The following is a 15,321-nucleotide window of genomic DNA, read 5'->3' on the forward strand; positions in this document are numbered from 1 at the left end:
CTCCTACGCAAGCATTTACTGGGGGCCTGACACTGCTGCCTCCCCGGGCTCACTGAGGAGACGAGGTGGTTCCTATGAGCCGCATTTCACAAAGGGGCAGGGGTGTCTCCGTGAGCAGGAGCAGGAGGCACCTGTTTAAGGTCACACAGCAAAGGAGAGTAGAAGCCAGAGGCTGCCAAACTCCTCTGCAGGAGCCCACACCTGCCTAACACCAGGCAGGCCTGGGGGAAGTCCCTCCTCTGGTCGGGGAGGCGAAACAGAGAGGCCGGCCCCTCTCCGCCAGCCCCTGCAGGTGTGTGTGTTGCCAGCAGCTGCGTCTCAGCCAGGCACACACACCTCGCGGTAACACGTATCCCCCACACAACCCAGCGCGCTCCACGCACAGGCTTCTTCCTGTGCACGCGCGCACAGACCCCAACACCTTTCCCTTTCCTGCCCTCAGCAGGGACGCTCCCACCCCCAGTCCCCAGCGGACGCAGTGGCCTCGGGAATCGTACACGCCTCCACGCCCCACCGCGTGACGTCACGTGGGGTAGAGCCCTGAGACACTAAATGGTGGGGTGGGGGGAGGAAAGGGAAGGCGGCAGAGCTCCCCGAGCCGGGACAGTCACTTACTCTCCAGGCAGTGGGGCCCGACACAGACCGCGCCGCCCCTGCCAGCCCGCCTCGCACGCCCTCGGAAGCGCAGGCTCCCGGCGCTGCGCTGGAGGGCTCCCCGGCACCCCAGCCTCCCGTCCCCAGCCCGCTGCACCTCCAGGCCCCCCTTACCCTTGAGAGGCACCAGGAGTTGTCGCGGGGGGGCCGCGGGAAATTCCCCGGACCCCTGTGCCAGGAGGTGCCCGGTTCGCCCGCTCTTCACCCCCCGCCCCCCCCGAGGGCGGTGCCCGGGGGTGCTGCCCCATGGAGCGGGGAGGCGGGCGCCGTCTGCTCCGGGAGCCCTGACCCGAGTCGGAGTTGTGTGTCGCAGCCGCCCCGACCCCCCGCCGATCATGCGCCGGCGCCCCTGGCTCTCCAGTCCCACCGGGCTGTGAGCCCCCCATTCCCAGCCCGTCAGGGCCTGCGCGCCATGGGCAGCGCCCACCCTCGCCCCTGGCTTCGGCTCCGACCCCAGCCCCAGCCGCGGCCAGCGCTCTGGGTGCTCCTGTTCTTCCTACTGCTGCTGGCTGCTGCCATGCCCAGGTGAGCCCTCACCTCATGCTCCGCCCTCCTAGAGAGTTGAGACCCCGGGCCCCCCACAGGGGCCTCTGATGCTCTTGCTGGGGTAGAGGACCCTGGAAGAAGGGAGGGACAGGGTCATAGGCAAGTGCTAGTGCCCAACCAAAGGCAGTGAGCTCCCTCATAGGAGGGGGTTGGACTGGTGACAGGATATGGGCAGTCCAGGGAGACAAGGCAGTGCCCAGGAGTATGATGGCAACTAGGAGGGGAGGTGTGTGTGGGGGGGAGCAAGTGCCAGTCTGGAGTTCCTGTCCTGTGGGGGGAATGCACCCCCACCCCAGGAGTAAGCCCAAGCTGCCTCACTCCTTCCTGCAGCTCAGCCCCAGGTAGCGGCAGGGGTTGGAAGGCTGGAAGAGGGTAGCCCAGGTGGGATCAGTGAGAGACTGCAGCTGCAAGAGCTCTGTGTGTGTGTGTGTGTGTGTGTGTGTGTGTGTGTGTGTGTGTGCGTTTTCAATCGAGCCCAGGATCCCAGCAAACTGTGTTGGTAAACAGCAGTTTCTGTATGTGCCCATGTGTGCATGTGAAAGCTCATGGGTCAATGTATGTTAAGATGAACACATGTGTAAATGGGAGTGTCTTTGTGTGTGTGTTTGTAACTATGATCAAGTGTGCATGTGTGTAAGTGTGCTGGGGTTGGGTTTGTGTGTCTACCACAATGTGTGCAGAGGTGTGTCTGTGTGAATGTGACTGAAACATATCTGTGGGAGTGGGCTCCTGGGGAACCCTGTGTGTATGGGCATCTATGCCTGGGAATGTGCATAGGAAATACTGTGGCCACAGCATGGTGGATGTGTGTGCATTTGCACGTTTACCTGTGTGGGTGTGCAGCTAGCTGAGTGAGTCGCATTGAGCAGGATGATTGTGAGGAGGTCAAGGAAACAGGAATGTGGAGGAGTGTACTGATGGGCCCAACCTTCAGAAGCAGAGGTTGGAAGAGGGAGTGATTATGGCCTTTGGGACAGAGTGTGTGTTGTTAGATGGGGCTCTCCTGGTCCCCCCAAAACACGTACCCACTCCACCCCACATGTCTGCAGGTCAGCACCCAATGACATTCTGGACCTCCGCCTCCCCCCGGAGCCTGTGCTCAATGCCAACACAGTGTGCCTAACATTGCCAGGCCTGAGTCGGCGGCAGATGGAGGTGTGTGTGCGTCACCCTGATGTGGCTGCCTCAGCCATACAGGGCATCCAGATCGCTATCCACGAATGCCAACACCAATTCAGGGACCAGCGCTGGAACTGCTCAAGCCTGGAGACTCGCAACAAGATCCCCTATGAAAGTCCCATCTTCAGCAGAGGTAGCTGCCCCTCACCCCTGCCCCTGCCCCTGCCCCTCACCCCTCACCCCTGCCCCTGCCTGCCCCATCCAGCATCTCCACCTCAGAATCTATTCCCAGCCTTTTCTAACCCACTGCCTCAAGCTGGCATCCTCCCATCCCCACATGCCCATCTGCTGGCCGTGCTGCTTTCCTTCCTCTTCCTGGTCTCAGGCCATGGGGACAGAGAAATGGGGCAAATTTGTCTCCAGACTGGGCTGTTTAGGCTGAGAGTGGCAGGTTCCATGCCTGAGAACTAGACTCCTGGGTCATCCTGCCCTATCACTGACACTGCATATCTCAAACCCGGGAAATATCTGTACTTGTCGCTTGCCTCTACTTACCCTCTACTTAGAAAACCACATTTAGGATGGGGAGCCCATGAGGAAGAACCCAGAATCAGCATGAGGAGGGGTTGAGGAATTTTTCCAATGGTGCAGGTGGAGGCAGCCTGGACAGGTAAAAAGTCTGCCCTACTGCAGAAGCTCTTCCCGGCGGGGGACACCACCAGCCTGTGTGTCATCCCTGCTGCCTCTGGAAAACCCTCTCTGAATCAGAGGTGCTGGGTGTGTGTGTGCCTGTGTGTAGTGGCTCCTGCCAGCAGGCCTGGTAGGCCTGTCAACTCCTCTTCCCCTCACAGCTCAGAGGAGCCGCAGCCCATTCCCTGTCCTCCCTCCCCGACTTCTGGGTGACCCACCCTGACAATACCAGAGTGGCTTGGGCTGGGGACGGCAGAAGGTTTTGTCACTCACTTCTGCCTCGCACCCACCTCCTGGCCTGGTATCTCAGGCCTTTACTCAGATCTTTTGGGAAGGATGGGGGCCCTGCCTCTGGGATGGGCCTAGCTGGGTATCTATCTCCCCTCTCAGTGGCTTGTGTGGGACATTGTGGGCACCCCTTAGCCCTAGCTTCTTAGGTCTTGTCCAATTTTCAGTGGAGGTGGAGTAGGAGAGGTACGCATACACCTTGTAGCCTTGGGTCTTGAGGCTTCTTGGGGAGTCAGGCTGTACCTCAAATTCGGAAAACTCAGAAAGCCGAGGCCCTTCCCTTTTCATCAGGGCCCCTGCTTGCATCCCCTGGGCCCCCAAGTCAGGGGCCACCCCAGCCTCCACCAGCCGAGCCCCAGGCCGCCCGCCCCGCCCCGCCCCGCCCCCGCGCGCTCCCTCCTCCCTCCCCCGCGCGCCCCGGGCGCTGTTTCTACCCGGCCGAGCCCAGCCCGACGCGTGTGGCGGCATGCAGCCGCGAACTAATCCCCGCGGGCCGCGGCAGACGGCTCCCGGCCCCAGCCGCGCCGCTCTCAGAGGGCGCCCCCCGCCCTGCCCCGCGCTCCCGCCCCCTCCCGCCCCTCCAGCCGTCCAGGAGCGGCTGCCCGGGACCCCCGGGTCCTGCCCAGCTCAGGCCGCACTCTCCTCCTGTCCCGCCGCCCGCGCGCCGACACGAAGTGACTGGCCTCGGCACCATTCATGCCCCGGCTGGGCTGGGCCGGCGCTCACCGCCGCCGCGCGCCCGTTCCTACCCTCTGGTTTCTAGGTCGCCCGCGCTCTCCGCAGCCGCGTTTCCCTCCGGGGCCCTCGGGTACCCCATGAGGACTCCGTAGCCCTGGCTTTGGTTTCTGCCCGCTGGGGACCGGGGTAGGCGCGGAGGTTCTAACTTCTGCAGCTTCGGGTGAGGCAAGGCAAGCTCTGCATCCCTCTCCTCGGCCTTGGTATCCCCTCTGTCCTCCTGTTCCCTCTAGACCCAGTGAACCCAGGTGCCCTGAGAGCCTCGCTGGGTCAGGCCCGCGCGGCCTGCTGGAGGACCTTGGGGTCTTTGAAGCCTGGGGGAGAGTTCAGAGCGGCAGAACAGCGCAGGGCTGGCTGGGTGCCAGGCGCTCCCGGGTTCACCTGCAGTTTAATAAGCGCGAGGTGAGCTGGGGGGACGGGTGGAGGGAGGAGGTTAGGGCTGGAGAGGGACGACTTGCCGGGGCTAGCCAGGGCAGGGAGGTGCTCAGCATGGGGAGGGAGTGGGACAGTGGCTGCCCGGCTCCAGCCGCAGTAGCGGGGCTGGGCACTTTCCGTGGGCCTCAGGACACTGGCCTACCTCTGTGGTTTCCGCTCCCCAGCTCCCCATCAACGCCCCTCATTGCTACACCTCACACCTCATTTCTACCTCTTGCTTCTCAGAAGGGACTCTGGGCTTCTGGAAATAAATCTGCCAATCCTCTCCTCCACTGGCCACCACTGCACCCCTGACTCCACCTGCAGGTTCATCCTCCTGGGGGCAGTCATTTCTCAGTCCATCTTGGCCCATCTTCTGGAGGACTAGCTAAATTGGAATCCCATGAAGCCACCCACGGTGTCAACCAGCCCCTGGTCTACTTCCTTCCACCAGGAATCTCCTTTCTTTCCAAGTTACACATTGCCCATTGTGTGGGTCAGGTGACCTCCGTTTCCTCCAAGTGGAATGTCTGGGTGCTGATGCCTTTTCTGACCCATGTTATCAATGGGTTAGGATCCTGTTAAATGTGGATTCTGCCATGTTTAAACTTCAGACACTGCTTGGGTTGGGGTCCTGGGTCCCTTGGGCCTTCTTTAATGCTGTTACTATCATTGAATTGTCCTGACATCTTCCCTGAGATGAGCTGGGCTGGAGGGATGGAGTTTTGATAGAGGGAGGGGGAAGAGGGCTTGAGCATGTGAAGTGGACAAACCTGGGAAGGCGAGGCATGCAATAGGGCTTTGCCCAGCCAAGCAGAGGGGATGAAGGTGTGCTGGAGCCTAGGCCACGGGGGACAGGGACAGGGGCCTCCGATAGGAAGAGAGAGGGTCAGAAAAAGCTGTGGGAGGGCCCCAAGTCCATGCTGGCTGCTTCACCTAGTTCAGGAGCAGCAATGACCTTAGTGCCAATGGCACTGGTAGCCCTAGCTTTTCGTGCTAAGAATCTAGATGGTTGGTTCCTGGGCTGGGTACTGGGCAGAACATCTGGTAGAGGGGAGTGGATCATTGTGAGGAACAGAGAACCCCTTCCCTCACTGTGGACACGAGGACTGGAGGAAATTTGAGGAGGGGGCAGCTGGGAGCTGGGCTCAGCACTGGAGGGAGAGGGGAGGAGAGGTCAGGGAGAGGTTTGATGGAGGGAAATGTGGTAGATTCACACAGCAGGCCCTGGGAGCTCTCACACAGTTTAGGTACTGTCTTCCCTAAGGCCCAGACCCCTTTGGAACGGATGGAAAGAGAGGGCATGAGGCCCTGAAGCCATGCTCCCAGCCCAGGGGAAGCCAGCAGCGTGGGTTTCCAGGCTCTGCTCTCCATGGCCCTGGCTCATTTTTCTCCCACCTCCTTTTTACATTTATCCTCTTGGTTTTATGCCTAGGCCTCCAGGGATTGGGGTGGTGCTCAGATGGGGAAACCAAGGCATGGGCACTCATATCGCAGGATCACTTAAGGTTCTATTATTCTAATGATACCCAATTAATTAGCCAACATATACTAAGCACCTGCTGTATGGGCACCGCTCAACCACATTTTATCCGTGCTTTAGGACCCCCAAACAGTCCCCATATTGTAGGTCCTATCATTAGTATCATTTTACAAATGAAGCTAAGAGAAGCTGGGTAACTTGCCGTTAGTCACACAGCTTGAAAGTGAGCCATAGAGCTAGGAGTCAAATGCAGGCCAGCTGACTTTAAAGTTTGCACCCAATCCCCTTTTATACTGTCTCCCAAGTTGCAAGGCCAACATGAAGTCCCACTGTGTACCCAGAGAGGTGAGCTGGTGCAATGGAAGAGCATGCCAAGAAATGAAACTGACATGCATATGTGCGTGCGCGCGCGCACACACACACACACACCAAACACCTACTCCTGTTTTTACATATGTGTGGCTCCATTCAGTGTCACGCCTAAGTGTTCCCACATGCACACTAGTCTCTCTCTCTCTGCCCAGGCACATGAGCAATGCGCACATTATTTGCATGGAGAGAATGGAGACCAGACCTCTCCCCTTCCCTCCCTCTTTGACTTGAATGGGTAGGGCTCAAGCTTCTCTAACCCCTTCTAGTTTCCATTGGCTCCTGAATCCTCTCTCCTCCACCCTCCCCTGCCCTCCAAACCTCCTCCCCCAGCCCCTTCCCAGCCGTTGGCTGCTGTGGCCTGTAGCAGCAGCTGACTCCACTTAGATGCTGGCAGTCCCTGTCCCAGATCAAAGGCAGGGCGGCTAATTGTGTGTCTTAACGAGCCCCCCTCTCCCTGCTCCGGGCAGCCCAGCTGGCCATGGCCCCACCCGCTCCCCCTCCAGCTGGCCAGATGGCACAGTGCCTGTGTCTGCCCCAGACAGTTGGGGCCAGAACCGAAACTGGGGCCCTGAACAGGAGCTGGGGGCAGACCCAGTGGGCTGGACTTCTATGAGGCCTGGATACTTGCAGCAGTGGGTGGCCACACAGGCCCTGCCTTGTCACCTCTGCACGTGGCTATGACAGCTGTCAGAGGCCACAGGGTGGTGTAGGGAAGGTGTCTTTAGCTGCACGGGGTAGGGGTGTACTCTGCAGCGGTGGGGTACATTTCTCCAGATTTCCCCAGGCTTACCCTTAAATGTGACAGGGCCTAGAAGATGGTGGTCGGCCCTGCACACCTCCCCGGACCAACCTCATCCTCTTTCCTGGTGCCATGCACAGACAAGGTGATAGGAACTAGAAACTGAGCTACCTGGGTTTCCTTCTCAGCAGCAGGACTCCCGTGGAGTCGCATGTCCTACAATAGAAAGATGCCAGACCTGGGAGCTGGGAGAGCTGGGTCTGGATGCAGCTCCATAGCCCCTGTGACCTGTGTTTTCTCCTTTTGCATAATGTGTGTGTGTTTGGTAGTGGTGGCAGTGTCTGTGTGGAGGTGATTTCTGAGGCCTGGGCTGCCTCTGGAGGTCTGAGTATTGCCATGCGTCCTAGGAGCAGGCTGATGACTCCCCAGCAATAAGAGAAGTGCTCAGAGTTCCACAGATTTAAGGCAAGGGATAAATGCAGGGTGTGCTTCCCAGGAGCTTGGTTCCATCCTCCTTCTCCTTAGGTTCCACTTTCCCAGGGCAGTTTCTACTCCTCTGCATCTCCTGCTAATTCCCAGTATCCCCATAGAAGGTTCCAGCCCCATCCCCAACCCCTCTTCTCTGCTCATAGCTGAATTCCTTATGGAAAAATGTACTGAGATACCATAAGCTGGAAAGAGAGAGAGGCAGTCTGCTTCACAGGCATCTGGTGGTCCAAGTGACCTGTTCTAAAATGGGTCATGAGCTGCTGGGCTTTGTCCCTGATCAGGGTGAAACAAAAAACAATGACCCAAAAAATGCAGCAGGATTGAGTGAGGTCAGATAGGAGAAAGAACTTCTCAGTAATAGCTAATGTTGGAGTAATACTTCCTCAATTAGTAAGGCACTATTCTAAGCACTTTAAATTTACCAATTCATTTAATTCTTGGAACAACAATGAGGCAGATAATAGCCCTATTTTACAGATAAGGAAACTGAGGCACAAGGAGGTTAAGTCACTTGGCCAAGGTCACATAGCTATTAGCAGCTAGTAAGTGGAAGAGCCAAGATTTGAAGCAAACTGGTTTCAGGAATCAGTTCTTAACTACTAAACAGCTTGTTCTGTTTCTTTCTGTTTTTTGTTTTGTTTTTCTGTTTGTTTTTTGTTGTTGTTTTTGTTTGTTTGTGTTTTTGGCAGGAAGGGGAGGACAGGGCTCTGTGATGCAGCAGGTGAGGATTAAGGTGGATTGGCCTAGGCCTCTGGCTTCTCTTGCTGCCTGCCCTCTCTCTGGTGTGCAGAGGCTGGTCGGAGACTTGTACCAGAACTTGTTCCTAGCTGGTCCATTCTCAGATGCAGAATAAGCAAAAGATAGCCTGCATGTCTGATAATGCGACCCTCCTTTGCAAGTAGGCCTCCCCCTGCCACAGGTCCAGGTGTTCCCAGAGAAAGGCTCAGGCTGGAGCACCAAGAAGGAAGGCATTGTGGACAAGCCAGTGGGCAGGCCGGCCCAACCGCAGCCCCCAAGAGTGGCTTGGTCAGGGAGAGTCTGTGCCTCCTGAACATCTGGTGGAAGGTATCTGCCTCAGCTTGCCCTTCCTTCTCCATGTTCAACACTGCTACATGCCAGACCCCATGCAGGACCCTGGGCTTCCCTCTAGCATCCCTCCAACAGCCTCTTCAGTTGACCTGGATGGATCACAGGCAAGGTGGCTGGGTAGTACCCATTTCTGAGTGGCTTTCAGGGATGTCCTGTGGACAAGGAAGGGGAAGCCCTGGTGACCCATTTCTTTGCCTCTGGAGTCTGGTCGTTAGGGAAGGTCCTATGCTGTGCCTAAGATGGGCATGCACCTATCAGGCTATCTTGGGGCAGGGAGCATTAGGAGCTGACCGTCTCTTCTGACTTACCCTGCTGCCCATTGACATCTCCTCAGGCCTGGAATTTCATCATCGACTATTTATTCTTTTTTTCCCCCAAAATTGTGTATATGAAATATCATTTTATTTATTTATTTATTTAAATAGGTTTTTGGGGAACAGGTTGTGTTTGGTTACATGAATAAGTTATTTAGTGGTGATTTCTGAGATTTTGGTGCACCCATCACCCGAGCAGTGTACACTGTACCTAATGTGTAGTCTTTGATCTCTCACCTCACACCCACCCTTTCCCCGAGTCCCCGAAGTCCATTGTGTCATTCTTATGCCTTTGCATCCTCATAGCTTAGTTTCCACTTATAAGTGAGAACATACGATATTTGGTTTTCCATTCCTGAGTTACTTCACTTAGAATAATAGTCTCAAATTCCATCTAGGTTGCTGTGAATGCCATTGTTTTGTTCCTTTTTATGGCTGAGGAGTATTCTGTGGCATATGTATACCGCAATTTCTTTATCTACTTGTTGGTTGATGGGCATTGGGGCTGGTACCATGTTTTTGTAATTACAAATTGTGCTGCTATAAACATGCGTGTGCAAGTATCTTTTTCTTTCTTTTTTTTTTTTTTTGAGGCGGAGTCTCGCTCTGTTGCCCGGGCTGGAGTGCAGTGGCCGGATCTCAGATCACTGCAAGCTCTGTCTCCCGGGTTTACGCCATTCTCCTGCCTCAGCCTCTCGAGTGGCTGGGACTACAGGTGCCCACCACCTCGCCCGGCTAGTTTTCTGTATTTCTTAGTAGAGACGGGGTTTCACCGGGTTAGCCAGGATGGTCTCGATCTCCTGACCTCGTGATCCGCCCGTCTCGGCCTCCCAAAGTGCTGGGATTACAGGCTTGAGCCACCGCGCCTGGCCGCAAGTATCTTTTTCATATAATGACTTCTTTTCTTCTGGGTAGATACCCAGTAGTGGGATTGCTGGATCAAATGGTAGTTCTACTTTTAGTTCTTTGAGGAATCTCCACACTGTTTTCCATAGTGGTTGTACTAGTTTACATTCCCACCAGCAACATCACTGGCAATGAATTCTTTAGGTTAAACATTGCCCTCATTCTGTGGGCTTATTTTAAAATTGCAGATACCACCGTGAAAGGTAATAGATTAAGTCCCTGATTGTAAAAAGAATGTGTTTAGCAGATACTTTCTGCCCTACAGTAGAGATGTAGACACACAAATTCTGAGTTTACTAAAGGTGATGTTAAAGAATAGGAGAAGGGCGTACAAAAAGCAGAGGGCTATTGGGAAGCTTCCCTCCCACCCCACCAGGTTCTGTGTGCAGAAGAACTGGCTTCTGGCATGATTGCTGCCCTTCTTTGACTCTGTGTCCTTGCATACTGGGCTTGCATACTGTCCTTTCATACTGAGCCCCATCTAACAACACACACTGTCTCCTACATACCGGGCTTCAGTTTCTCCTTGGGATGATGAGAAGGGTGGGCTGGAGAATGGGGTGTCGAGGCCCCTCCAGAGTCCATGTATTCTGGGTCTTTAACCACAGGTTTCCGAGAGAGCGCTTTTGCCTACGCCATCGCGGCAGCTGGTGTTGTACACGCCGTGTCCAATGCGTGTGCCCTGGGCAAACTAAAGGCCTGTGGCTGCGACGCGTCCCGGCGAGGGGATGAGGAGGCCTTCCGTAGGAAGCTGCACCGCCTACAACTGGACGCACTGCAGCGTGGTAAGGGCCTGAGCCATGGGGTCCCGGAACACCCGGCCCTGCCCACAGCCAGCCCAGGCCTGCAGGACTCCTGGGAGTGGGGCGGCTGCAGCCCCGACATGGGCTTCGGGGAGCGCTTCTCTAAGGACTTTCTGGACTCCCGGGAGCCTCACAGAGACATCCACGCAAGAATGAGGCTTCACAACAACCGAGTTGGGAGGCAGGTGAGAGCCCCACACCCAGGTCTGCTTCAAATCCCTTTGCCTAGGGCCTACCCCTTGCCCAGGCCTATCTCTCCTCTGAGGACCACATTGCTCCCGCACGTCACACCTTGGCAATCTTCTCATTGACCCTGTCTAACTCATTCAACAAGCATGCACTGAGTATGCCCTGTGCACCAGGCACTGGACTAGGCCTGGGGATACAAGGCTGAAACAAGCCCTGTTGCCCTGGATCAGCATACCACCTGCTGAGCAACCTGCTCCTCCTACTTCCTCGGGAGATCACCCAGGAGAAAGGACAGGGGTGCAGTCAGGACTGCAGGAGTCTAGGCCTGGCACTGCCATCTGACTCCTCCCCTGTGGAGTGAGAAGGTTGAACTAGATCATCCCTAAGGTTCCCCACAATGCTAATGTTCCATGATCCGGTGATCTCTCCCAGCCTTTCTGTGCAGTCTAGAATGAGGGATTCCTGCAAAGTAAGGGGTGTAAGTGAAGTTCCTAGGGTTCACTGGGGGAACTGTGTTACGGTGCCTTCCTCCTTTATCCGCTGTCCTCAAATGCTCCTACTACCTCAAAGGTCATTCATTAAAAACAAATACATACACACATACATAAAAAAGTAGAAGAAAGGAAAGGGGTAATAGGTTGCATTTATCGATTGCTTACTATGTGTTAGGCACTGTCTTGAGCACTTTCCTACATATTAACCTATTTAATCCTTACAACTACCTATGAGGTGGGCACTGTTATTAACCTTATGTTGAGATATGGAAACTGAGGCACGGATTGACCAAGAAGCTTACCCAAAATGATGCAACTAGTGAGAAGGTGGTCCAGGCAGCATTCATCCCCAGGAAGTTGACCTCTGAGCCTGTGCTCTTTTGTTCTACAGCGTTGAATCTGCACTCTGATGCTCTGTTGGCTCTCATGGTAGCTCAGCACTGTCCTTTCCTGAACATTCCACCTCCATCATCCCTTCTCTTGACTCTGCCCAGCCTGTTGAGGCCTTTTTCCTGGCTTCCTCTCACTCTGGCTGGCACCTTCTCCATCTCACCCTCCTTTCTCTTGGCCTCTTAGCCCACGATGGGTCATCTTCCTGCACAAAGACTCCAAGCTGATTCAGCAATTCCCATCCTCACTTAGAGGCGGGGTAAACTGAGGCACACTTACCCTTGGGTCATGTCCAGCTCCCACCCAGCCTGCCTTGTACAGCTCTTTTCCCAAGCTTCACCGCCATCCCAGCCCATACCAACGGTGCCTCCTCCTCGTTAAACTGGTTAATTAATGGCTGCTGCCCGTGGGAAGCAGATGTTCTGGAGCTGTTGGCCTGGGGAGGCACTGGGCTGGTTCCCACGTGGTGCTGACAGCACAGGCTGCACATGCACGCTGAGAAGCCCTTTCAGACCTCGAGGGGAAGGCACCCTCTCTTATGGCCCTGCCCTACTGCCCAAGTTTAAGGGCCCTGGATCATTGCTGTCCCTGTCTCAGAGTGTGTTTTCGGAGTAGACTGAGGGAAAGGAGGGGATGTGGCCAACTTCTTATGGGGTTTCTGGTGAAAATGTCAAAGGGTTCTTAGTGAGGAGACTCTAGATGAGGTTGTGAGCTGGGTTGGGGGTGGTTAGGTTTCATTCCCATAACCACCTCCCTTGGAGGCCTGAGGGCTTCTGCACTTTCACTGGGCTGTAGAGCCTGGCTCTCTCTGGTTCCTTTCTATATTCAGGTAGAGCTTTGGCCCCTGGTGGCGCTGGCTTTTCCTAGGAGGAACCATGGGTCTCAGCATAGTGCAGAATGAGTCCCAGGCAGCATAATCGGGGGGCAGTCTCCCCAGCACTTGTGCCCCTCCTTTGGCTCTCTACAAAGAGATGTAGGGGGAACGGGAAGGGGAAGCACTGAGAGGGGGACCAAGGCTTTCTCAAACTCACTGAACACCGCCCCCCACCCCAACACACACACACACACACACACACACACACACACACACACACACACAACCTGGAGCGAGATACAACGGGGCCAGCACCCTCCTGCTCCTGGCCCCTACCCCAGGGGTGGCAGGAGAGGGAATTTCCCTGCCGATTTGGGATCCCCCTTCAGGAAGCAAGAGCCTCCAGCCCCAAGGGCCCCCTGCAGCTGCTGGAAAGGCGGGCAGGAGAGGAGGGGAGCCGGAAGGTGGGAATTCCCCCGGGGCCTGGCCTGGTGGGAGGTGGGTAGGAGAGGCAGAGGCAGAAGAGCAGGTACAGAAGTTTTTCTGACTGTCTGGTTGTGGGACCCTCGCTCGGGGCCTCAGCGTTTGCCTCTGTATAATGGGAGTGGGTTTCAGAAGCAGGCCAGACTCAGCGCTGGGAGGAGGGCAGTGGGGCTGGGCGCCGATGTCACCCCTCACGGTGCCTCCCTCCGCAGGCAGTGATGGAGAACATGCGGCGGAAGTGCAAGTGCCACGGCACGTCAGGCAGCTGCCAGCTCAAGACGTGCTGGCAGGTGACGCCCGAGTTCCGCACCGTGGGGGCGCTGCTGCGCAGCCGCTTCCACCGCGCCACGCTCATCCGGCCGCACAACCGCAACGGCGGCCAGCTGGAGCCGGGCCCAGCGGGGGCACCCTCGCCGGCTCCCGGCGCTCCCGGGCCGCGCCGCCGGGCCAGCCCCGCCGACCTGGTCTACTTCGAAAAGTCACCCGACTTCTGCGAGCGCGAGCCGCGCTTGGACTCGGCCGGCACCGTGGGCCGCCTGTGCAACAAGAGCAGCGCGGGCTCGGATGGCTGCGGCAGCATGTGCTGCGGCCGCGGCCACAACATCCTGCGCCAGACGCGCAGCGAGCGCTGCCACTGCCGCTTCCACTGGTGCTGCTTCGTGGTCTGCGAAGAATGCCGCATCACCGAGTGGGTCAGCGTCTGCAAGTGAGCGGCCCGGGGTCCCCTGGGCCCTGAACGAGGTCCCCTCCTGGAGCCTGGCCCTCTGAGGCTTACGGCCTTGGCAAGGCAGCATCGCCTTGGCTCTTGGGAGAGGAGATTGGACCACATGATCTTACAGGAACCTCTCAGCTCTGAGGTCTGTGATCGCTGGACAGTCCAGGCCTGTCTGAACCCCACCACTCACTTCTGTGGGCTCTAGGACTTACTGGGTTCTTCCTGCCTCCCCTAAGCCCAGACAGTTCAGTTGGGCTGGGGTTTGCCCCATACACTAAAACAAGCGTCAGCCAGGCAACCCCTCAGTCTGTCTCCATCCTTTCACCCCTTCCCTGGAGATGGGAGGTAGGGAATGAATAGAAGCTGATGGGCAGAGAGAGGAGGATTAAAAAAAAGAAATAGACATAACTGAGCTGAAGTAATTCCATAAACGGCCCAGACACCCTCCCCTACCATTCCCCTCATCATTCATTTAACAAATATTTATTTTGCACTCTCTTTGCGGCACTCTGGGGGGCGTGGGGGTGGCAATGTGAGGCACTGGGGCCACAGATGTAAGTGAGACACAGCACTTGTCCTCTTGGAAGTTACATTCTTGCTGGGGGGAGGCATGGGCAATAAACAAGTAAATATACAAACAAGGTCATTTCAGACAATGCTGTGTGCAGGCTGCTGGGTGTAGGGGGATTTGTGGGGAGTGGGGCTCCTCAGACAAAGCCGCTGGTTCCTCAGGGAAGGCCTTTCTGAGTGGTGATACCCATGCTGGGACCTGCACCATAAGCCATGCAAAGAGTACGGGTAAGGGCATTCCAGGCAGAGGCCATATGAAGGCAGACAGTGTGAGCTGAGAAAGATCTCTGCCTGCTGGAGGAACAGCAGAGGGGCCATTGTGATTGCAGTGAAGAAATCAAGGGACAGACTAGCAAGGGAAGTATTCAGAGGGTGGGCAAAAGTCACATCGTGTGTCTTTCTAAGCCAAGGTAAGGAGTTGGGATTTTATTAAAGAGGAATGGGAACCTTGAGATTCTTAAGCAGGGGAGTGTCATGGTCCAAGTCTCACGTGGATCGCTGATGGGGAACAGGCTGAAGGGGGATGAGGTGACAGCTGGTAAGCCAGTGAGGAATAACAACTATCTTCTAAATCAGAGATGGGGCTTGGACTGGTTGGAAGCAGTGGGGATGTTGAGAAGGGCTCTGGTGCCAGAGCTCTAACCGCCCACCTTGTGCCTGAGCCCTCTGCCACAAGCCAGGACGAGTGGCCGTGCCCAGCAGCAACTGTCTGCAGAGACAGGAGGCACTCAGAGGAGTAATCCTGGGCAAGACCCAGCTCAGCCCAGCCCAGCGCCCCGGGGAGCAGGTGGGGCCAGGAGGCGCGGCTGGGAAAAGGGTGGCGGAGGAGGGCCCGGAGACTCACTGTCTGGATTCTGGTCTCTCTGAGTCCAGGCAGGGTATATAAGTAAGGTACAGGGGGCACATTCTTCCTGGGTCTCTTGTGCTCCCAGATCCCCACATCAGGGTGCTCCTTAGCAGGTCAGCAATCCCTCCCCACCCTCATGTCCCCATGAGGACACTGTTGAGCAGTTTGTGTCCAGTGT

The 15,321-nt window shown here is 56.4% G+C and overlaps 1 protein-coding gene across 1 annotated transcript; it reads left to right on the plus strand.

Annotated features, from left to right (window-relative positions):
• Nucleotides 1-577: 577 nt before the first annotated feature.
• Nucleotides 578-14,364, plus strand: WNT10A (Wnt family member 10A). Its single transcript, XM_005574327.5, has 4 exons — nt 578-1,179; nt 2,250-2,512; nt 10,447-10,826; nt 13,224-14,364. Exons 1-4 carry the CDS (start codon nt 1,067-1,069, stop codon nt 13,719-13,721), a joined length of 1,254 nt encoding a protein of 417 aa, XP_005574384.1. The 5' UTR covers nt 578-1,066; the 3' UTR covers nt 13,722-14,364.
• The last annotated feature ends 957 nt before the right edge of the window (nt 14,365-15,321 follow it).

This window comes from Macaca fascicularis, chromosome 12, assembly GCF_037993035.2.
Source record: "Macaca fascicularis isolate 582-1 chromosome 12, T2T-MFA8v1.1".
NCBI classification, from domain to species: Eukaryota; Metazoa; Chordata; class Mammalia; order Primates; family Cercopithecidae; genus Macaca; species Macaca fascicularis.

Excerpts from the sequence above, each read along its gene's own strand:
- WNT10A (XM_005574327.5), top strand. The coding sequence starts at position 1,067 with ATGGGCAGCGCCCACCCTCGCCCCTGGCTTCGGCTCCGACCCCAGCCC. Across the intron at positions 2,513-10,446 it reads AAGTCCCATCTTCAGCAGAG|GTTTCCGAGAGAGCGCTTTT; the intron begins GTAGCTGCCCCT and ends CTTTAACCACAG. Across the intron at positions 10,827-13,223 it reads ACAACCGAGTTGGGAGGCAG|GCAGTGATGGAGAACATGCG; the intron begins GTGAGAGCCCCA and ends CTCCCTCCGCAG.